This window comes from Castor canadensis, chromosome 8 (genome assembly GCF_047511655.1).
Source record: "Castor canadensis chromosome 8, mCasCan1.hap1v2, whole genome shotgun sequence".
NCBI classification, from domain to species: domain Eukaryota; kingdom Metazoa; phylum Chordata; class Mammalia; order Rodentia; family Castoridae; genus Castor; species Castor canadensis.
Window position 1 is genome coordinate 26,374,628 of NC_133393.1, and position 24,815 is coordinate 26,399,442.

General features: G+C 40.9%; 2 protein-coding genes and 1 pseudogene across 2 annotated transcripts; 1 reads left to right on the top strand and 2 right to left on the bottom strand.

Annotated features, from left to right (window-relative positions):
- Positions 1 to 2,601: 2,601 nt before the first annotated feature.
- LOC109698549 (olfactory receptor 2H2-like) lies at positions 2,602 to 3,839 on the bottom strand. Its single transcript, XM_020182838.2, has one exon. The coding sequence runs from the start codon at positions 3,813 to 3,815 to the stop codon at positions 2,880 to 2,882; it is 936 nt and encodes a 311-aa protein (XP_020038427.2). The 5' UTR covers positions 3,816 to 3,839; the 3' UTR covers positions 2,602 to 2,879.
- A 5,292-nt stretch (positions 3,840 to 9,131) lies between these two features.
- LOC141410538 (U6 spliceosomal RNA) lies at positions 9,132 to 9,231 on the top strand (annotated as a pseudogene).
- A 6,465-nt stretch (positions 9,232 to 15,696) lies between these two features.
- On the bottom strand, positions 15,697 to 16,692 carry LOC109698541 (olfactory receptor 2H2). The gene has a single exon (XM_020182829.2). It carries the CDS (start codon positions 16,690 to 16,692, stop codon positions 15,754 to 15,756), a length of 939 nt encoding a protein of 312 aa, XP_020038418.2. The 3' UTR covers positions 15,697 to 15,753.
- Between the last annotated feature and the right edge of the window lie 8,123 nt (positions 16,693 to 24,815).

Sequence of the window (24,815 nt, forward strand, 5' to 3'; positions counted from 1 at the left end):
TAGGGTGTTGTGCTCGCTAGGAAGGCACTCTACCAGTTGAGCCATGCCTCCAGCCCCAGCAAGTGCTGGTGACCAGACTTGCATACGCAACCAAAACCCTGATGTTGAATAATGCCCTTTCTCCCACTCAGGTGTTACTAGGTAGATAGGTAAGTGCCCATTCTCATAAGAATTAAATATTGCAGAACTCAAACATCTGTAAGGGATCACCCTTTTATTATAATTGAGGTAGATTCAGTAATCCATACATAATCCTACATAATCTTTAGCTCCTTGGTGTAACTACTTCCCCTACAATGCCCTATTTTTTTTTTTTTTTGGTGGTACTGGGGTTTGAACTCAGGGCCTCATGCTTGCAAGGCAGGCACTCTACTTCTTGAGCCACTCTACCAGCCCCAGTCTGACCTATCTTAATGTGCAGCAAGCATAGTCCTGCCTTTAGCCATTTCCCGAAAGCAGACCAGCAAATACTTCAGATTAATTTTGTTACTTTTGTCATAGTTTATAGCTCTAGGAAAACTGATCACTTTCCAATCCTAAGCACTCACTCCTTTGACTCCCTATTAGCATCCTACTCAGTGTTATAGCAATTACCTAGGCTGGAAATATGTTTTAACTATTCCTACTTTCCTTGGACACATTGAGGGTTGTGACTGAGTAAGCTCATGTTGGATTTTTCTTCTAGAGTATCCAATAGATAACTGCCCACATGGAGAATGAATGCGGTTGGAATAAGAGATGTTAGTTCTAAAGTCTTGTGTTCAGCCATTTACTCAACAAAGCAGGTTTCACTGAAACAGATTCTTTTAAACTGCTTCACTTAATTCTCTGTGGTATTTCCCTTACAGTCATCTAGAGACAATGTTATTATTCCCAAACATTAGGACCTCTAGCCATAGAAAGCTGCTAAAATAAGGTTTCTATGCCCCAGTGAGAGAAAAAGGATGGAGGTGGTCATGAGAAAAAGGTATTACATAAGAGGCTTGAGAGTAGGGTTATGGTTAGCATTACTTGTAGGCTTCAGTTAGGATTATTAAATATAAAATGAGGGCCCTATATTAAGATTAGGATATAGTCTAATAAAGAGGTTGAGGAGAGAATAAGATTAGTATATGAGTAGATATGATAAAAATTAGGATTAAAATAGAATTAATACTGTTCTGGGTTGATACCAGGGTGAATGTTGAATCAAAGCCATTTTATATTGGAACTAGAAAAAAAATTAGGATTTTCCATTTTCTTATTGCCAATAAGAAAATTACGTGTTGCTGTCATTGCCATGAAAAAGCTATGACATAGCATCTGTGGAATTAGATCCCAGAACTCTTTCCATATTCTTTGAGAGTAAGATTCACTTACTCATTCACTCATTCACTCACTCACTCATTCATAGAATTTGGTGCCCATTTTCTGCAAAATTTGGGGTCTTGCCTTTTGAGAGCCTGGAAATCTGGAAGAACTAAACCAGGAACACATATAAGTTACAGCAAAATTTTTTCTTTTTTTCAATACGGGGGTTTGAACTCAGGGCGTACACGTTGAGCCACTGCACCAGCCTTTCATGATGAGGTTTTTTGAGATAGTGTTTCGTGATCTCTTTGCATGGGCTGGCTTTGAACTGCGATCCTCCTGATCTCTGCCTCCTGAATAGCTAGGATTACAGGCATGAGCCACCAGTGCCCACTATAAAACTTCTTACAAGTATTTTTGTTGTTGTATTGTTTCTTGTTCCCCTGGGATGCTTTGAAGCCTTTAGAAAATTTATTCCAGAGATGTCAGGCTCCTTCAGATGAGTGACCAAAGTAGATGTGTTTGTAGATTGGAAAGATTTCCCTCAAATTGGTGATAAATTGAGGCTTCTTACCTGGGCTAGGAGGGCAGTAAATGTACTAAAAGGATCTGGAGCCAGTCCTCCTGGGTGTGAATCCTGGCCCACATATTTGAAAGATGGTAATTGAACTCTTAGTTTCTGCTTCTGAAAAAGAATATTCTTTATAGTGCTGTCACAAGGATTATGTGTGTCAATGGGTGTAAATTACTTTAGATGGTACCTGGAGTACATAATCATTACATAGAGATTTTCTACAGCGGTAACAACACTTACTTCCCTGAGCCCATTACAGTAGTTACTGATGACCAGGTAGGTCAGGAGCCTGGCATGGCAATGCAATACCACATTTGACCAGTAGATGGAACCAAAGACCGCAGTGCCCAAATTGTTCTGCCAGCCTATACACACTGCGCTGGTTGTGGGCATTGTGAAGTAATGCAAGGAAGTTAAGGTTTTTCTCTAAGACTCTGTTCTAACTTCAAGCCTAAGGATGCTGGGATATTTTATTATGGTGTGAGAGCAACATTGTGTATTTGGGAGTTGTCTGATCTGGATGTCATGGGGCCCATGTTTTAGCCACATTGGGGGTCCTTGAGTGAATTTCTGAACTTATCTAAGCTTCAGCATCCCCTCTCCTTTGCTGATATTTGGGGGATAAAATAGGACAAGAATGCAAAATAGGCATATAAGTAAGTGGAAAGAAACTCAAACTATGATAGGATTTAGAATTGTAGGTTAAAAAATAGTGACAATATGACAATGGAGGGAAAGTAAAAATGGAAATGATAAAATTAGGAGCATGATTATGGAGGTGAGGTGATAAAATGGAGAAAAGAATATCACATTTGATCCATGTGATAATGTTTCACCTGCAGACACCTCCCTTCATCATATTTTAGTCTCCGTCTCTTTCACACACACACACACACACACACACATTGCTGTAGCAGGATAGGTGTGAAGAAGACAGGGAGGTGCAGAACTCAAGCTTCATGATAAGGCATTGCAGAATCGCCCCTCCTTTTAAAGCACACTAAGCAGCTATCCATCAGCTTTGTCTGGGCTCCACTTTCCCCAGCAACCTCTTGAATGCCTTCTTTACATCGTTGTTCCTCAGGGTGTATATGAGAGGGTTAAGTGTAGGTGTGCACACTGCATAGAAGAGACCAAAAACCTTGCCTCTTACTTGGGCATAGGGATTTTTGGGCTGGAGGTAGACAGCAATGATTGAGCTGTAGAAGAGAGTGACAACCATGAGATGGGAAGAGCAGGTCCCAAAGGCTTTACTCTGCCCCCTTGCAGAGTTAATCTGCAGCACTGCCAGGGCAATGGCACCATAAGAAACAAGAATGAGGCTGAGAGGCACAACCACGATGAGGACACTTGCAACAGCCATCTGGATCTCATTATAGGTGGTGTCCCCACAGGACAGTCTAATTAAAGTTGGGACTTCACACACAAAATCATCCACCTGATGGTGGGGACAGAAGGGCAGGCGGAGGGTGGGTGGTGTCTGAACCACTGACTCCACCAGCCTAATGATCCAGGCCACAGCTGCCAGCTGCCAGCACAGGTGGGGGTGGATGATGGTGGCATAGTGGAGGGGTTGACAGACAGCCACATAGTGGTCAAAGGCCATCACTGTCAGGAGGATGCACTCAGTGGTCCCCAGAGACAGGAAAATGAAGAGTTGGACAGAACAGTGCAGGAAACTGATAGTTTTCTTGGGAACCCAGAGGTTGACAAGCATCTGAGGGACACAACTTGTAGTGAAACAGAGGTCCAAGAAGGAGAAGTTGGAGAGGAAAAAGTACATTGGGGAGTGGAGTCTGGGGTCCAGCACAGAGAGCAGGATGATGAGTGTTTTGCCCACCAGGGTCAGGAGGTAGGAAATCAAGACAACCACAAAGAGAATCTTTTCCAGCTGTGGGTGTTCAGAGAAGCCCAGAAGGATGAAGCCCACTGGGGAGCTTTGGTTGGCCATGGCCTGTTCCTGTCCAGCTGGAAGGATGAGGCTGCCAGATTAGTGTGCTCCAACCTGTTTTGTAAAAACTCACATGAATGCTTTTATCAGGGCATAGTAAATAGACTTGACTTTTCTGCCTTTGTTCTTCCAGGCTTCCTTTCCTAGGCACAGCACGGCCTAGAAGCTCTTTCCCTTCCTCTGCTCCTCTTAGTGAAACATTGTTTAGTGGGAGCAAGGAGATCAGGAATATGGATGGAGTCTCACACTGATGCCTCTGACTTTCTGGTTGAGGGCAAGGGAGGCTGATATCAAATATGGGTTGATGAACTAATTCATTCGTTCAGAAATTTATTGGGTTCCCTATATAGTTCAGAGTGCATTTTAAAATTATTTTTTATGGTGTTGGGTATTGAAACTCAGGATTTTGCACATGCTAGGAAAGCACGCTCCCACTCAGATACATTCTTACCCTTTCTGAGTGCTTTTCTAACTTGTGATACTCATTTATTTATTTGTTGGAGAAACTAGTAATATATTTTGGTGCTGGAGATTTAGCTCAGTGGTAGAGTGCTTTCTAGCATGTGCTCTGGATTGGATTCCTAGCACTGGAAAAAAAAGAAGAGGTTCAAATTATTATATATTTAGGTAGTACTGGGGTTTGAATTCATGGCCTCACACTTGCTAGACAGGCACTCCACCAGCCCTTAAATAAATTTTCTGATTATATGTTATCTCTGCAGGCTTGAACATTTCTGTATTTGTTGGATTAGGTGTGGAATGGAATGAAGGGAAATACATTCCATTTATTTTATACTTCTTTGCTTGCAGGCGAACTTACCAGAGACAAACTGTGTTATCTATTAAGCAGATTTTCTTTTACTTAAGAGAGTCCCCCCTCACCCAAGTCACTCAACCAGCTGTCCTGGATAGGGGAATTGGTCCACATGCTGAGTGCCTGCCATGAGAGGTTTACAGGCAGGTGAGAGTGGTTTCATGCAAGTTAAACATCACCAGGAGTTCACATGACCATTATCAAAACACTTAAAGATTTAAAGGCCAGTAATGCCAGTGTTTTGGAGTGAATGACCGTGAAGGGTTTATAAAGAAGATTACGGTGTTCCCTCCCACCCCCCCTGCAATGTTGGGCATGGAGCCCAGACCCTCATGCACGCTAGGCATGTGCTCTACCACCGAGCCACACTCCAGCCCAAGGTCTATAAAAAGGACAATTACTGGGAAAAATTTATCTGGGACAGCAGCTTCTTTTTTGAGAAGAAACTCCTACTTTTTAATCATTTAAAAACCATCCACAGTGTTAACACGGAAAATCTGCAGTGTGGTCTTTGATTGACCAATCAGGACCATGCCTGGAAATCACCTAGGACAGGAAATCAAATAAAACACATCATGGTGTCGAGATCAATTCTTTTAGGGAAAAGAGGAATGAAGTATCCTGGGCGGGGGTGTGGGGGAGCTATAATCAAATGCAGATGACCCTGGTTTTCCTCAGGGTACTGAGGTGGATGAAAACTGGCTGCCCCCCGCCGGCCATTTCTTCCCACATGCTAAGAGATCCTCCTACCACCTCTGTACTAAATTTTTTCTATAAAAGAAGTATAGAAAAAAATCTAAGAAGCTTTCCCAAGAAGGGGCCTTGCACCCCTGCCCACGTGGGTGCAGAGTCTCTGGCTGGAGGTCTGAGTCTGTGATGTGGCACCAGGAACTTGGGACGTGGGGGTGGGCACCTGGGATCACCAACAGCTGTTTTAGTACAGAGGTGGTAGGAGGGGGTGAATTCAAGTATGATATATTTGATACATTGTAAGAAACTTTGTAAATGATACAATGTACGTCACCTAGAACAACAACAATAATAATAAAAGAAGTATTGCTGGCATAGGCCAGCTCACAGGGAGGTGGGAGAGGGTGGGAGGCTGCAGCTGCTCTGAAAGTTAAACTGAGGACTCAGGCTTGTCTGGCAGGCTGTGGGGAGGAGCAGATGAGATGGTGAGATGTCTGCCCAAAGAGCCTTAAAACGGATGAGTATTTGCTATCACAGGGTCTTCACATTGTGGTTAAGCACCATCACATCTCCCTTTTTACCAGAAGTGTCTGGCTTTGTCTTTTTGTCCTGTTGTTTTGTCTTCTTACAAGGTATTTTTCTGATTAAAGATGTTAGTGAAGCAAATCTCTGCAGTATCAAGAACGATGGAGTCATCCCCTAATACTCCTACCCAGCCAGGTTAAGGAACTGAACAAAAATATCAAGTGTCTTAGAAGGTCCTGTGCACCCTTCCTTGACTTCTAAATTTTCCATTTTTGTAGTTGGAATGACCATTCTGAATTTTAAGGTAATTATTATTATTGTTTGGTGGTACTGAGGTTTGAACTCAGGGTCTCACACCCTAACACCTTAGCACCTTGCTAAACAGGTGTTCTACCACTTGAACCACTCTGCCAGCCCCTAATTATTATTTTTTTTGAGATGTATTTCACATGCTACAAAATTCACCCTTTTCAAGATGTAGTGTTTTAAAGAATATTTACCAGTTGTGCAAGCAGCAGGATCTACTTCCAAAACATTTCATCATCCTCCAAAAATCCCCATGCCTGTTAGCAGTCACCAACACCTTTGTTTTCTTTCTAACATTCAATTCTTTGTATGTAACCTTGAACAATAGCCAACTGTTTCTTACTCATCCATTAACTATAACCATGATCAATCTTTTGGATTTGTAACTCAGTATTCTCTTGGAATTTCATTCCCTTTTCTTCCTTTTGCCCAATTTCTGAGTCTCTTTACCTTTTCTTTTTTTGATGGTACTGAAGTTTAACTCAGGTCCTATGCTTGTTAGGCAGACATTCTACCACTCAAGTCACTCTGCCAGCCCTCTTTACATTTTCTTTAGTGACTGCCCTTTTCTCTTTTGACCTCTTTTACTTACCAACTGTCTCTTAGTTGGTTTCCTTCTGACACATTCATTTATTGGTCTGTACATTTATTTGCTTCTTGAACATTGTGCTAGGAGCAGGGCAGGGGTTGTGGTTCCCCTCAAAGGGGTCTATGACAGTCTGGTGATCATTACCTGCTGTTGCTATTAGTAGTCACCATGTGTTGAGTGTTTCCTGTGGGCCACACCTGGTGCTGAGCAGCTCCTTGAACATCTGGATTTCACACCAACTCTGCAAAAAAGATGTTATCCCAACAAGTGAACAGTTTTAGGGAAGAGATGAGGCTAAGGTCACCTAGTCAATAAATGCCAGGACCAAGGTTCTAGAAAATGATTCCCAGTCCTGAGTGTTCAGAGAAGCTCAGAAGGAAGAAGCTCAGTGGGGGAGTTTGTTGATCATGGCCTGTTCCTGTCCTGAGGTAGAGAGACAAGGCTGTCAGGTCAGCATGATGCTGTGTTTCTGATAAAACACCCTGTTTAACTCCAAATCTGGTGCTGTATTGTTGAGGATATGTGGAAACTGATATCTCACAGAAGAAGAGAAAAGGATCTACTTACCCTCAATCAGAGAAAAATCTCTCCTGTTGCAAGCAATTATCCATGACAGAACTGCTGCTCAGTCTCTACGTGGACATCAAGAAGAAAACTAAAAATAAAGACAAATTGTTTATCTTTAAATGGGCAGTTAAATATCTGGTTGTAATAAGAATTGTTAGGTTTGCTAACAGGCACCTTTCTAAGTAAGTACATGGATATGCGATGAGTTGGAGCTGGCTTCTACTATCACTTAATTATTAATTTTTCAAGAATTTTGAGAGATAGCTATTAAGCCATTGGTAGCTTGAATCAGCCACAGCAGGAGTGGTTACTTTATGGAAGTGGGAAAACTACAAATTGAGATTCTGATTCCCATAGCCAAACTGCTTGTTAAATAGTCATCAGCACACTTCTGATTGTCCCTCAAAACTCTATTACTGTCTTCTTCATATGAAGAAGTTGAAGCAAAGACAGTTTAAACAACTTGCTTAAGGCAATGTAGTTAGCAATTTCCAAATGGACTAGCTGTGCTCTAACCACAGCCCGCCACATCTCTGCAGAGATGAGTCTAAAGGAGGTCAGTGATACCTCTTGCTAGGAAGGTTTTTAGCCAACAACCTTTCTCCTCTGTTTTAGTGGCCCTGGGGATAGAGAGAGAGTTCCCAGGACTTCCATCCCATAGAGAGCAAAAGCTCATTACTTCTGCTAAGACCCTAGCGTTCCAAAGCCCACAGAGAATAACTAGCTGCTAATTATGGCAATGAGGACATGGGACTTTCGGAGGAAATGTGCCAGGAATGGTCATCACTGGGGTAGGTAAAGAGGTCACCCACTGCTTCCCTGTCAATAGGAAGAATAAGGACGATGTTTCTCCTCTCCTCTACCTCTAGTGACCTCCAGCATGCAGATATTCCTCTGGTGCCTCATGCAGGACCACACTTAGAAAAGTTCACATCACCTTTTTTTCATTTAACTCCTTTCTGACACCATGCTGTAGAAACAGAAAATTATAAAAACCCAGGATTGGTAGAGGACTTAGGACATTTAGTCTAACTCTCATATGCTGCAGCTAAATCATTACCATGCCTCTCCTCCATTACAGTGGGGGTACGTGGGGTCCCCTGGCCCAGGTCCACATCGCGGTGCATGTGTCACGTCCGTGGACATACCTCGTCATCATGTCTGCAGTCTCTGAATATACAACCGGAATGCACGTGTTTGGTGCTAGAGGAATCCCCACATTGGTTCTTTGATCTGTGGAGTAAGAGTTATAATGGGGGGCAAGACCAAGTGGGAACCCTGAATCTTTCTTCCACATAAAGACAGGAAATCAAGGATATTATTACAATCCAAAGGAATGTTACAATGCAAAGGTGATTGGTGCCACCACTAAAGGATGTGAGAGCAGTTGTCCTTATCTTTTTTTTTTTTCTGGGTGGTACTGGGGTTTGAACTCAGGGCCTTATGCTTGTTAGACAGGCACTCTTGAGCCATTCTGCCAGCCTGTTTTGCGTTGGGTATTTTTGAGATAAGGTCTTGAGAACTATTTGCCTAGACTGGCTTTGAATTGTGATCCTCCTGATCTCTGCTTCCTGAGTAGCTAGGATTACAGATATGAGCCACAGGTGCCCTGCTGGTTAATCCCTGTCTTATCACCCATTTAATTCACCAGTCTGATCAGTACAAAAATCAGGTGGATCTTGGAAGATGACTGACTAAAACAAACTAAATGAAGAATAACCCCTAACTGTAGCTGTTGTGCCTGTAAGCAGGCACATGACTCTAGGTCTATATTAGGCAGCCATTCTCTGGTGAGTGTGCTCTTTTCAAATACTATCAGCATTGTTTGCTTCCACAGCACTCATACAAAAATTGGAATGATAGAGAAGATGAGCATGGCCCTAAGCAAGGATGACACAAAAATCCATAAAGTGTTCCATAGTAAAAAAAAAAAAAAAGCTGATCAAATGCTATCAGGAAGGAGGACCGGGGTGGTTGTATGGGTTTAAGTTCACATTTACAGTTTTGCTCCAAGTCTATGAGAAAGCTCATCATGTCCAAAGGGACATTGATAGTGATGTACTGTTCAGATAAATAAGCTTTGTTTTATGTGTTAGTGATTTTTTGTGGCATATCCACTATACTCAATTTTAAACTGTCAGTGTCTCATTATTGAAAACACAGAGTTGGAAAGAGATGCACAGTAGTGTATTTCTAAGTAGAACATGATACAGTATTTTTATTACACAGCATAACAGATGTGAATAACTGCAGGAGCATAGATAATGGTAAAATTTAGTAAAATAAGAAAAAATGATGAGTTTAAGACATTCATTACCTTTGATTTAATAAAATCTTTTGAATATGAGTTTATTTAACTTTTTAAAATGGGAATACTGGGGTTTGAACACAGGGCCTCATGTTTGCTCCACACACTTTACCACTTGTGCCACACTTAATATATATATATATATATAGCTTAATTTTAAAATAATGGATAACAACCATTTTGCAAAATTCCTGAAAATCTAACAATTACCTGCCTAAGGAAGTATCAGCTTGTTCTTGCTCACACTGCACATGACCTTCTGGATGTTCTTCAAAACATCACATCGTTCTACTGTGTTGATGACATAATTTTAACCAAACAGGATAAGCCAGAAGGACAAGTATGTTGGAAGCATTGGTAAGATAAATGCACTCTAGTGGGTGGGAGATCAACCCTCTGAAGGAAGATTTGGGGCCCTCATGTCTTTAAAGTTTTTAGAGGTCCAGTAGTTTGGACTATGCCAGGATATCCACCAAAGTAAGGACAAATTACTGCATTTCACATTTAATGCCATTGATGGGAATACCAAAAACGCTTGGTGGTCCTTTTGTTCTAGGAGTAGTATATTCCACACTCATTACATTACTGCATGACACACCTACTAGTGACTGACTGGAGCCCAGAGCAGGAAAGGGCCCAGGATCTAGACCACTTACTTAGGCACCTTCCTCTGCCCTCTAGTTCTTCTTGTGCTATATCCAGAAGGTATTTCTTCTGTATTACAATGGATGATGCTCTAATCATGTAACAGATTCTAGGCTTTCTTACTAGTAGTCTTGCTGCTGTGGCCATCTGACTCAACAGACTGCAGGGCACTGAAGATATTAATCATTGGAAAAGATGGAGTGTAACAATTGAGAATCACAACATAGACCTCTGGAGATCTTGGTCAAGACTATGCTGTCTGTTGCATTATATTATTATGCTGTCTATGTTGCCATTAAGAAATGTTTCTGACCTGCTACTAGTCCTTATAAGAGAAAGAACTCCTGATTATCGGGCATTAAGTGACTGACTGTAAGGCTAAAAATACCCATCATGAGCTGGGTCTGTCAAACCAATCAAGTGATAATGTCACATGGTTAGAGGATCATCTCTTATAATATAGAAGTAGTACATGATAGGCATGGCATGATTTGACTGGAGGGCAGAAGCAAGGTCCCACGATTAAGGCTGGGATTCCCATGCTATCCACACTGTTGCCTCAGTACCTCTCCCTTTACTCATACAAGTGGCTTGCAGGGACGTTCCCATCACCAATAGGATGATATTATTATATTATATTAAAAAAATTCCAAATGTTGGTAGCTTAATCCAACAACTACTTCATTGTATTTCACATTATTATCCAATAGTTCAGGAAGATCTGGATTGGTGATTCTTATGTTTCATGTGGTATCAGCTAGGATCACTTGGATGTATTCAGCTATCAGAAGGACAGTTCCAGAGGACTCAAGATAGGTTCTTTCACATGCCTGGTACCTTTGTGAGTTCACTACAAGTTTGGGCTCATGTTGACACATCTCTGTGTTATCTTAGGGCCTTTCCACCTGGTCTATCCAGCAAGACAGTCAAGCTTTTCATATGGCGACTCTGGACTCCAAGAGACTAAGGTAGAACAGATAGTTCTCTTATAGGACAGGCCCAGGAATGACATCTTGTCACTTCTGCCATACCACTTTGGTCAAACCAGATATAGACCAGCTCAGATTCAGGGGGAGTGGAAATAGACAACCTTCCTGATGAGAAGAATGTCAAAGAACTTTTAGCAATCTTTATTCTCCCTATGGAGGAGATGTACCTTAGGCTAAGTTCATGGGGGAAAAAGGTTTACTTTGACTCATATATGGATGGGCTCAGTAGATTGGTGTGAGATGAAAATGGATTGCTACTACACTATAGTCACACTCAAGGGGTAGTTGTGAAAGACAGTAGTGATGGTAAATCCTCCCAGTGAGCCCAAGTCTGAGTGGCACACCAGGTCATGTGGAAAGAGAAGTGGATTAATGGAAGAATAGTTGCAAATACCAAATAGGCAGTGGCAAATTGCTTGGCTAATTGTTCAAGAACTTGAGGGGAGAAGGTTTGGAATACGTAGATACATCTGTCAGAATGGAAAAAGAAGTATGAATAATTTTGTATTTCATGTAATTCCCACCAAGATTATCCACAATAGAATCGCTTCAGGGAAGTTCACATCAACCAGAGTCTGCATAGACCACCCCAGGACTGGTCCAATGGGCTATGAAAGCAGTAGATGGAAGTATGTATGGGTCCAAGAGCATGGTCCTCCACTCGCTAAGACTGATTTAACTTCTGCTGTTCAATGTCCAACTTGCCTGACATATACAGATATTATATATTGGCATCATATTCTGGCACAAATCTGTAGATCCAGAATTGAAAGTCAAGATAATCTGATTGCTGCAAAAAGGAGAATAATGGAGTAAAACAAAGCCAAACAAAACCAAAACAACCTTGAAAGTTTTTTCCGACTAGTAATGCTCTCAACCCTCAACAATTCTGGTGACCAAAATGTGTTGATTTTTCTTCCTCACTGACCAAGTGGATACCAATGGATGTTCTATAACTCAATTCAGTTCTGTGGTATAGAGTTGAATGTAGAGTCAGACCTCATAGGTTAAGGAATCCTACAAAACTGGCACACACTTCAGACGCCATTCCCAAGTTTAGGCTCTGGACTTCTGATGTACTGGCTATACTTTGAGGGTTTGCACAATGGCCTAGAAGTTCTATCCTTGGCTTTGGTCCTTTTGGTGACCAGGCCCAATTCAGGAGTCCACTGAACCTTTAGAATAAAAGATGCTCCTATTACTCAGAAAATTCCAAGTGACCAGGAGCTCTGTGACAGGAACTCTTGTCTAAGACCAAATATTAGAATAGCAGAGTCTTCTACCACCGTTTTCTTTAGGAAACCACAAGATTTTAGGAGTTCTGTTCCAGGAACTAGGGAAAGGAATGAAATATTTATTATATCACAATATCACAGTCCATTCACTACCATATTTTTCTGCAGCCAGTAACTGCAGTTGCTTTTCTTATCATACTCAGGTGCTTTTTTTTTTTCATTTTTCTTTTATTATTCATATGTGCATACAAGGCTTGGTTCATTTCTTCCCCCTGCCCCCACCCCCTCCCTTACTACCCACTCCGCCCCCTCCCTCTCCCCCCCTCAATACCCAGCAGAAACTATTTTGCCCTTATTTCTAATTTTGTTGTAGAAAGAGTATAAGCAATAATAGGAAGGAACAAGGGTTTTTGCTGGTTGAGATAAGGATAGCTATACAGGGCATTGACTCACATTGATTTCCTGTGCGTGGGTGTTACCTTCTAGGTTAATTCTTTTTGATCTAACCTTTTCTCTAGTACCTGTTCCCCTTTTCCTATTGGCCTCAGTTGCTTTAAGGTATCTGCTTTAGTTTCTCTGCGTTAAGGGCAACAAATGCTAGCTAGTTTTTTAGGTGTCTTACCTATCCTCACCCCTCCCTTGTGTGCTCTTGCTTTTATCATGTGCTCAAAGTCCAATCCCCTTGTTGTGTTTGCCCTTGATCTAATGTCCACATATGAGGGAGAACATACGATTTTTGGTTTTTTGAGCCAGGCTAACCTCACTCAGAATGATGTTCTCCAATTCCATCCAGCAAATGATAACATTTCGTTCTTCTTCATGGCTGCATAAAATTCCATTGTGTATAAATACCACATTTTCTTAATCCATTCGTCAGTGCTGGGGCATCTTGGCTGTTTCCATAACTTGGCTATTGTGAATAGTGCCGCAATAAACATGGATGTGCAGGTGCCTCTGGAGTAACAGTCTTTTGGGTATATCCCCAAGAGTGGTATTGCTGGATCAAATGGTAGATCGATGTCCAGCTTTTTAAGTAGCCTCCAAATTTTTTTCCAGAGTGGTTGTACTAGTCTACATTCCCACCAACAGTGTAAGAGGGTTCCTTTTTCCCCGCATCCTCGCCAACACCTGTTGTTGGTGGTGTTGCTGATGATGGCTATTCTAACAGGGGTGAGGTGGAATCTTAGTGTGGTTTTAATTTGCATTTCCTTTATTGCTAGAGATGGTGAGCATTTTTTCATGTGTTTTCTGGCCATTTGAATTTCTTCTTTTGAGAAAGTTCTGTTTAGTTCACGTGCCCATTTCTTTATTGGTTCATTAGTTTTGGGAGAATTTAGTTTTTTAAGTTCCCTGTATATTCTGGTTATCAGTCCTTTGTCTGATGTCAGGTGCTTTTCATATGTGGCTACAGGTTCAAGTACAAAGCAAGGTAAGTGATATCAGGATTACATGTCATTTTGCTATGATTTTCTCCCAAATTTAACTTTTTGAAATTCTTCTGGTTTCATATTATAGAATGGGATATATTAACAATCTAATAGTTTTGTGGCATATATAGTATTCATGGATAAATAAAATATATGAGTGGATAAGTAATAAGCTGTTCATAATTTTGTTAACTATTTTAACCTAGGATAATAATTAATTAATCTGTTTAAAGTGGCATCTTCATTATGGTCATTTTGCCTGACAATTTGTGATTAGCACTGGATCTGATTCCTATTGGGGCATAAACTTGTAGCCACTTCTGCCCTGAGCCTATGGCCTATGACATCTCTCTCTCTCTCTCTCTCTCTCTCTCTCTCACACACACACACACACACACACACACATACACACACACACACATATACACACACACACGCCTTATTATAATAAGTACAATATGCACATCTTCAACATTCAAAATCAAGAAAGACATGAAAAAGTAGATTTCCCTCCCATGGCAGTTATTCAAGTTACTTATTTCCTTTTCTTAGGGATAGCAGTTGCAACCAGTTTCTGATGTATCCTGCTAATGACAGTGTGTATTATACAAATGTAGGTCCAATCAGGACACAGAAACCCACAAGGGGGGTTTAATATAATGCATTGTTAAACAATGATAAAAGAGTAACCATAACATATAAATATAACTCTGTTGGGTATTCTTGGGCCGAAGGAGAGTGCACAAGTTAAAAATGAAGTTGGGCTCTTTCTCCCATTCTGGATTCAAACCTCATTGAAGAAGGGGTACTTGCAGCTTACTGGATGGCAGAGAAGTCCAGCAGTTTGCCTAGTCCAGAACTGGTCAACAGTTTCTGAGAAAATAGAAAGCACCCTTCTGGGACACATACCATAACTGGTGAGGTTGCTTGGCATGCTGAGTTGGGTGCCACCATAGGTGGGAGTACTTGTGACCCAGTGTCTGAGTTGGAGAGCTGTAGGAAGAGTTTACAGGGCTGCAGATACTCAGATGCTCAGATGAGAGATCTGGAGAGCAGGCTGTCCACATTGGCAGGGCTGTGGGAAGATGATTACCAGGCTGGGATGGGGAGGTGACATCAAATTATGAAAGTGGTATTTGGAGTGGAGAACTAATTTATTGATAACTGACACACTTACACAAATATACATAGCTATAAACGTGTACTCTTCCAACTTTTAAACTTAACAGCAGCATATTATTTTATTTTTTTCCTTTACTAAGGAATCATTCCATATGAATTCAGTTTCCTCCTTTCGAAGGATCTGTATACATCTACTTATTTAGCCAGTACCTTATTAATTTTAACTTATTTTCAATCACTCGCTATTAGAAACCATCCTTCAGTGAGTATCCTCATTCATTTACTAATTTACACCCATATGAGTATATTGACATATTCTACAAGTACAATTTCTGAGTCAAAATGGGTGAATGCAAAATAGACATAATTGGAAAGAAACTCAAAGGAAATATAATAGGAATTAGAACTGGAGGTTAAAAAATAGTGACAATGTAACAAGGGAGGGGAATTAGAAATGGAAATGATAAAATTAGGAACATAATTATGAAGATGAGGTAATAAAAATAAAATGGAGAAAAGAGAATGTTACATATGATCCATGTGATAATGTGTTACCTAGAGACACCTCCCTTTAGTACACACACACACACACACACACACAGCCATCATCCATTGCTGTGGCATGATAGATATGAAGAAGACAGAGAGGTGCAGAACTCAAGCTTCATGATCAGGCATTGCAGAATCTCTTCTCAATTTTAAATCACACTAAGCAGCTGTCTCAGCTTTGTCTGGTCTCCACTTCTTTCCCCAGTAACCTCCTGAATGCCCTCTTTACATCCTTGTTCCTCAGGGTGTATATGAGAGGGTTAAGACAAGGAATGCCCACTGCATAGAAGAGACTAAAGAACTTCCCTCTCTTTTGGGCATAGGGATTTTTGGGCTGGAGGTAGACAGCAATGACTGAGCTGTAGAAGAGAGTGACCACAATGAGATGGGAAGAGCAGGTCCCAAAGGCTTTTCTTCGCCCCCCTGCAGAGTCAATCCTCAGCACTGCCCGGGCAATGGCACCATAAGAAACAAGGATGAGGCTGAGAGGCACAACCAAGATAAGGACACTTGCAACAGCCATCTGGACCTCATTGTAGGTGGTGTCCCCACAGGAGAGTCTAATTAAAGCTGGGACCTCACACACAAAATCATCCACCTGATGGTGGGGACAGAAGGGCAGGCGGAGGGTGGGTGGTGTCTGGACCACTGACTCCACCAGCCCAATGATCCAGGCCACAGCTGCCAGCTGCCAGCACAGGCGGGGGTGGATGATGGTGGCATAATGGAGTGGTTGACAGATAGCTGCATAGCGGTCAAAGGCCATCACTGTCAGGAGGATGCACTCAGTGGTCCCCAGAGACAGGAAAATGAAGAGTTGGACAGAGCAACCTAGGAAGCTGATCATTTTCTTGGGGCCCCAGAGGTTGACAAGCATCTGAGGGACACAACTTGTAGTGAAGCAGAGGTCCAAGAAGGAGAGGTTGGAGAGGAAAAAGTACATTGGGGAGTGGAGTCTGGGGTCCAGCACAGAGAGCAGGATGATGAGTGTGTTGCCCGCCAGGGTCAGGAGGTAGGAAATCAAGACAACCACAAAGAGAATCTTTTCCAGCTGTGGGTGTTCAGAGAAGCCCAGAAGGATGAAGCCCGCTGGGGAGCTTTGGTTGACCATGGCCTGTTCCTGTCCAGCCAGAGGTCTGAGACTGCCAGGTTAGTGTGCTCCCACATGTTTCGTAAAAGCTCACCATGGATGCTTGTCAGGGCATATTAAATATACTTTCTCCTTTACCTCTGTTCTTCCTGACACCCTTTCCTAGGTACAACACCATCTAGAAACTCCTTCACATCCTCTGCTCCTGTGGGTGAAAAATTGTTCATAAGAGAAAGGAGACCAGGATTATGGATGGAGTTCACAATGATGACACTGTCTTCCTGGTTTAGGGCAAAGGAGGCTGATGTCAAATGTGGGTTAATGAAGTAATTTGGTTGTTCAGAAATTTATTGAGTGTCCTATGTTCTGAATGCATTTAAAAATTTTTACTTATTTTTTTTGTGGTGTTGTGTATTGAAACCCAGGGTTTTGCACATGCAGGTAAATACTTTCCCACTGAAGTACATCTCTATCCCTTCTGAGTGCTTTTCTAACTGTTGTGCTATTCCTTAATTACTTATTGGAGGAACTAGGTGGTAAGTAATATATTTTGGAGCTGGAGAATTAACTGAGTCTAGTAGGTTCTCTGGCTTGGATGGATCACCAGCATTGGAAGAAAAAAAAAAAGAGATTCAAATTAGTAAGTTTTGAATAAATTTTCTGATTATATGTTATCTCTGTAGGCTTGATCATTTCTATATTGGTTGAATGAGCTGTAATGAATGGAGATACATTTCATTTATTTTATACTTCTTTATGTGCAAGGGAACTTAACAGAGACAGACTGTGTTATCTATGAATGAGTTTTTCTTTTACTTTAAGAGATTTCCCCTACATAATAAGATCAGTTCAATTTCCCTAGCCTCTTTTAAAACCAAAGTCACTCAACCAGCTGTCCTAGATAGGAGAATTGGTCCACATGCTCAGTGCAGAAGTTTCCAGGCAGGAGGTGTGAGTTACTCCATGCAAGTTAAACATCACCAAGAGTCCACAGGAGCATTATCAAAAACTTAAATGTTTAAAGGCCAGTAAAGCCAGTATTTTGGGGGTAAATGACACTAAAGGGTTTATAAAGGTTTTTTTTTTTCAGTGCTAGGGATGGAACTCAGATCTTCATGCATTGTAGGCTTGTGGTCCATCACTGAGCTGCACACCAGCCCAAGGGTGTATAAAGTGAAGGACAAATATTGTGACAAATGTTTCTGAGAAAGTTCTTAGAGTAGATTTTTTTCTATAAATAAAGAAGTATTGGGGCATAAACCAGTTAGAGGCTGCAGCTACTCTGAAAGTTGAACTGGGGACTCAGAGTTCTCTTGTCTTAGAAGATCTCAGGAAGGCCATGGAGAGGGTGAGGTGAGATGGGTGGACCTCTGCCAAATGTGCTCTAGGATGGATGGGCATGTCGCTAAACCCAGGTCCCCACCTTGTGTTTAAATTCCTTTTTAAGACAGAAATTTCTGCTTTTGTCTTTTTTTTTTGTTCCTTTTCTCCTATTGTTTTTCCCACATGACATATACTCTTTAATATCTAAATATTATATATTTAAACAGAGTTGTGAGTAAAACAAATCTTTACAGTACAAAGAATAATGAAGTCATCTCCTATTACTGCCACCAGCCAGATCAAGGAACTGAACAAACATTTGAAATGTCTTAGAAGGTTCTGTGAGTCCCTCCCTGACTTCTCAATTTCCCATCCTTAAAGATGGAATGACCATTTAGGATTTTAAATTATTATTTTTATTTTTTGAGATTTTTTTTCACATGCCATAAGATTCACTTTTTTGAAGTACACAGTATTTTTATGTATATTCACCAGTTATACAACCAACACCACCTAGCTCTAGAACATTTCATTACCCAAAGCAATCTCCATGCCTATTTGCAGCCACCCCTCCTTTGTTTCCCTTGCTATATATAATTCTTTTTATATAACATTAAAAGATTACCAGCTATTTATTATTCACCCATCAGCTCTCATCATAATCAATTTTCTGCATTTTTAAAATAAATTCTTTCATTAGAGTATATTTTTCTGCATTTAAAAAAACTCAGTCATTTTCTTGGCATTTCACTCCCTTCCTTTCTCTCCCTTATTTTGGAATCTCTTCAATCTATATTTTCTTTAGTAACTCTGACCCTTTTCTTCCTTTTGATGTCTTTCATTTACCATTTTTCTCCTAGTTGGTTTCCTTTTGACACACTCATTTATTGGCTTGTGCATTTATTTGCTTCTTGAGCCAAAAGTTGCCAAAATGTGTTATGAGGCAGGGCCGGGGTTGACGTCCCCTCAGAGGGGCTATGATAGTCTGACGATCATTACCTGCTATTGCTATTAGTAGTTACCATCTGTTGACTGCTTCCTATGGGTAGGTTAAGCATGGTACTAAGAAGCTCCCTGAACAATTGGTTCTTACTATCCTAATTTTACCAACAAGTAAAAGGTCTCAGGGTATGTAATATGTCTAAGGTCACCTAGTCAATAGATGGTGGGTCAAAGACTCTGGAGGATCTTTCTTTCCCTGGTTGTTTGGAGAAACCCAGAAGGAGAAAGGCCTCTGGGAAGCTTGGTCATGGTCAGCTGGAGGGCTGAGGCTGTCAGATCAGTGTGATTCAATGTGTCTGATAAAAACCTTCCCTGTTTAATTCCAAATCTGGTGCTCCGCTGTTGGGGATCTGTGGAAACTGATATTTTATAGGAGAAGAGCAAAAGTTCTACTTACCCTCAATCAAAGAAAAATCTCTTTGCTGTCAGCAATTACTCATGATAAAACTCTTTACTGCTCCCAGTCTCTACTTGGACATCAAGAAGAAAACTAAAAGTACAAAGGAATGGTCATCTTTGAACAGGCAATTTAGATCTCTGGTTGTAATAAGAATTGTTAGGTTTACTACCAGGTACTTTTCCAAGCATATGCAGATGTCATGTGTGAGAGCCTGTTTATACTGTCTGTTGATTATTAAACTTTTGGGAATTTTGTGAGATAGCTATTAAACCACTGGTAGCTTGAATCACCCAGTAGAAGTATTTATGGAAATAGAAAAACACTACAAGTTAGGACTCTGTCTCCCTGTAGCCAAGCTTGTTAAACATTCATCAGCACACCTCTGATTGTCTCTCAAAACTCTATGTATTATTATCTCTCAATACAAAGAATTTGAAGCAAAGAAAGTTTAAAACAACTTGCCTAAAGCAATGTGGTTTGTAAGCACCAGAACTGATTTGTGAGCCCAAATGGACTGGCTATTCACCAACCACAGCCCACCATATCTCTGCAGGGAAGATGAGTCTAAGAGAGGTCATGGAAACCTCTTTGCTAGGAAGGTGTTTGCGAACAACCATTCCCCTCAATTTGAAGAGAAGTTAGCATCTATTTTATAAGCCCTGGTGGTAGAAAGGCTTACATGGTTTTGTGCAGATATCTCTGTCCCATGACTCCCATCCCATGCAGAGAAAGAGCTCATTAATTCTACAAAGACCCTAGGGTTCCACAGCCCATAGACAATTGGCCACTAACGATGGTAGAGGGAGCATGGGAGTAATTAGAAAAAATATGTTAGTAATAATGATCACTGGGGTGGGCAAAAGGTCACCCACTGCTTCTCTATCAATAGGAAGGAAAAGAGCAGTGTCTCTTTCTTCTCCACCTCTAGTGAATTCTAGCATTAATATGTTCCTCTCATGCCTCTGATTCATCCATGCAGAATCACACTTTTAAGAGTTCTCAATTTTTTTCTTTTCTAATCAACTTCTTTCTGAGTAGAACAATGCTATAGCCACAGAGAATTATAAAACTCCAGGGTTTGAGGGGACTAGGATTTTTGATCTAAGCTTCATACAGTGTAGCAGAATCATTGTCATGCCTCTCACCCATTATTAGAGTGGGGACTTATGGGGCCTGTTGGCCCAGGTCCAGATCACAGTGCATGTTTCAGGTTCATGGACATGCCTGGTGTCATGTCTGCAGTCTCTGAATGTAAAATTGGGATGCACAGATTTGGTAGCTAGAAGAATCCTACATTGTTTCTGTGATGTCTATGAAGTTAAGAGCTATAATGATAGATAAGGCCAAATGGGGATTTCTGAATCTACACTCCTTTCCCCGTAAAAGACAGGATATCAAGAACAATTTTACAATCTAAAGGAATATCACAACCCAAAAGTTGATTGATGCCCCTGTTAAAGGATTGTGAGTGGTTGTCCCTGTCGTGTTACCTATTTATTTCACCAGTTTGATCACTGCAAACACTAGATGAATATTGGAAGATAATGGAAATAATACAAACTAAGCAGCAGCCTGAATCACAGTTGTGCCTCACATGCTCTGGGTCCATGTTAGGCAGTTATTGATCTGATGAGTGTGTTCTTCTCAAATACTATCGAGAGAGACGACCAGAGGCAGTTTCCATTCACAGGGTGAGGATGTACGTTCACATTTACAGTGTTTCTTCAAGTCTATGTGAGACCTTTCCCATGATCATATGAACTAAAGGATAGAGATGTATTGCTACTCCAAGTAAATAAGCCTTGATTTATAGCATTTGCTGATTTCTGTAGTGTAAATATTTCCACCTTGACTAATTTTAAACTGTCAATCTGTCATTACTGATAACAGAGAGTTGGAAAGAGATTCACAATCATACATTACTAGGCAGAGCATGATATATTGTTTTTATTATACAGACAAAATAGGTGTAACTGCAAGAAGGCTGGAGCATGACACAAATTGTAAAGTGCTTCCCTAGCAAGCACAAGGCCGAGATCAAACCTCAGTACACCAAAAACAAAAAAGAAAAAAGGAATAAATACAAGAGCATAGATGATACAACAATTTACATATTATTACCCATGTTTTAATACAATTTATTTGAGTGTGAGTTTAGGCAACTTAATTTTTAAAGAATGACTATGTTTAACAACTGGTTTGCAAAATTCCTGAAAATTTGACAAATAACTTGAAAAGGCAGGGTGAGCTGGCCCCAGCACACCACTGGACATGATCTTCTGAACATGCCACAAAACATCACATTGTCCCACTGTGTTGATGACATCATTTTAGTCAAACAGGATGAGCCAGAAGGGCAAGTATGTTTGGAGGATTGTTTAGACAAATGCACTCCAGTGGGTGGGAGATAAACCCTATGAAAGGATATTCAGGGCCCTCATGTCTTTGAAGCTTTTAGAGGTCCAATGGTTTGGGCTATGCCCGGATATCCCTTGAAGTAAGGACAAATTACTGCATTTCATATTTACTGTCATTGATGGGAATACCACTAATGCTTGGTAGTTTTTTGGTTCTAGGAGTAGTATATTCCACAGTGATTATATTACTGCATGACACACTTACTAGTGACTGACTGGAGCCCAGAGCAGGAAAGGGTCCAGGATCTAGACCACCTACTTATGCACCTTGCTTCTTCCCTCTGGTTCTGCTTGAGTGATATCCAGGAAGTGTTACTTCCATTTTACAATGGATGATACTCTACCCATATGACAGCTATTCTAGGCTCTCATAAGTAGTCTTGCTGCAGTGGCCATCTGAGCCAACAAACTCTAGGTGGAGGTATTAATGGTAGGAAAAGATGTGGTGTTACATTTTGGTAAGCTTTGAAGGAGAATCACAACATAGACTTCTGGAGGTCTTGGTCAAGACTATGCTACCTGTTGCATGCAAGGATACTCTGCTAGGAAATGTTTCTGACCTGCTACTGGTTCTTTTTAGGGATAGAGCTTCTGGCTATCAGACATTGAGTGACTGTGAGGCTAAAAATTCTGGGTTCTGTCAAACCAAAGAAGTGATAAAGTTACATTGTTCCAGCATTGTTTTTTGTAATATAGAACTAGTACATTCTGGATATTGCACTAGTGAACTAGAGGCCAGAAGCAAGGTGCATAAAAAAGGTGCAGATCCTTATGTCATCCACATTGTTGCCACTCTCTCTTTGCTCACACCAGTGGCTAATGGGGCTGTTATATTTTCCTATTCTTGCTAAGCAGGCACTCTTGCCACTTAAGCCATTCTGCCAGCCCTAGCCATCTATTCTTACATTAAAAAATTACAAATCTTGGTAGCTTAAACCAACAACCTCTTCATTATATCTCACACACTGTTGGCCAAGAATTGAATAAGAGCTTGGTTGAGTGATTATTTTTTTCTCCCTCCACGAGTGATTCTTAGGTTGCATGTTGCACCAGCTAGGATCACTTGGAGCTACTCATCTGTCAGATGGACAGCACCAGAGGGTCCAAGACATCTTCATTCACATTCTTGGCACCTTGGTGTGTTCACTAGAAGTTTGGGTTCCTCTTGTCCCTACTCTGTGTTATCTCAGGTTCTTTATACCTGGTCTCTCCAGCAATACAGTCAAGCTTTTTCATGTGGCAACTCAGGACTCCAAGAGACCAAGGTAGAATAGCCATTTTTTTTATAGGTAAGTTTCAGGCCTGGCATGGTGTCACTTCTGCCACACTGCTTTGGTTAAACCAGTTACAGATTAGCCCAGATTCAGGAGGAATGGAAATAGAAACCTTTTCTGATAAGAAGATTGTCAAAGAATTTGTTTTTTTTTTTTTAGGAAGGACCAAGGGTTTTTACTAGTTGAGAGGAGGATAGCTATACAGGGAGTTGACTTGCATTGATTTCCTGTGCATGTGTGGTACCTTCTAAGTTAATTCTTCTTGAATTAAGCTTTTCTCTAGTTCCTGGTCCCCTTCTCCTATTGGCCTCAGTTGCTTTAAAGTATCTGCTTTAGTTTCTCTGCATTGAGGGCAACAAATGGTATCTAGTTTTTTAGGTGTCTTACTTATCCATATACCTCCCTTGTGTGTTCTTGCTTTATCATGTGATCAAAGTCCAATCCCCTTGTTCTGTTTGCCCTTGATCTAATGTCTGCATATGAGGGAGAACATATGATTTTTGGTCTTTTGTGCCAGGCTAACCTCACTCAGAATGATGTTCTCCAATTCCATCCATTTACCAGAGAATGATAACATTTCGTTCTTCTTCATGGCTGCACAATATTCCATTGTGTATAAATACCACATTTTCTTTTTTAAAAAAATTTTTATTTTATTCATATGTGCATACAATGTTTGGGTCATTTCTCCTGCCTTTCCCCCACACCCTCCCTTCCCCCCCAACCCCGCTCCCTCCCATACCCCCTTACCCTCTCCACCTGGAGGAAATTATTTTGCCCTTATCTCTAATTTTGCTAGAGGATAACAAAATAATAGGAAGGACCAAGGGTTTTTGCTAGTTGAGATAAGGATGGCTATACAGGGAGTTGACTTGCATTGATTTCCTGTACATATGTGTTACTTTCTAAGTTAACTCTTCTTGAACTAAGCTTTTCTCTAGTTCCTGGTCTCCTTCTCCTATTGGCCTCAGTTGCTTTTAAGGTATCTGCTTTAGTTTCTCTGTGTTGAGGGCAACAAATGCTATCTAGATTTTTAGGTGTCTTACCTATCCTCATACCTCCCTTGTGTGCTCTCGCTTTATCATGTGATCAAAGTCCAATCCCCTTGTTGTGTTTGCCCTTGATCTAATGTCCGCATATGAGAGAGAACATACAATTTTTGGTCTTTTGGGCCAGGCTAACTTCACTCAGAATGATGTTCTCCAATTCCATCGATTTACCAGCGAATGATAACATTTTGTTCTTCTTCATGGCTGCATAAAATTCCATTGTGTATAAATACCACATTTTCTTAATCCATTCGTCAGAAGTGGGGCATCTTGGCTGTTTCCATAACTTGACTATTGTGAATAGTGCTGCCATAAACATGGGTGTGCAGGTGCCTCTGGAGTAACCTGTGTCACAGTCTTTTGGGTATATTCCCAAAAGTGGTATTGCTGGATCAAATGATAGATCAATGTTTAGCTTTTTAAGTAGCCTCCAAATTTTTTTCCAGAGTGGTTGTACTAGTCTACATTCCCACCAACAGTGTAAGAGGGTTCCTTTTTCCCCTGCATCCTCACCAACACCTGTTGTTGGTGGTGTTGCTAATGATGGCTATTCTAACAGGGGTGAGGTAGAATCTTAGTGTGGTTTTAATTTGCATTTCCTTTATTGCTAGAGATGGTGAGCATTTTTTCATGTGTTTTTTGGCCATTTGAATTTCCTCTTTTGAGAAAGTTCTGTTTA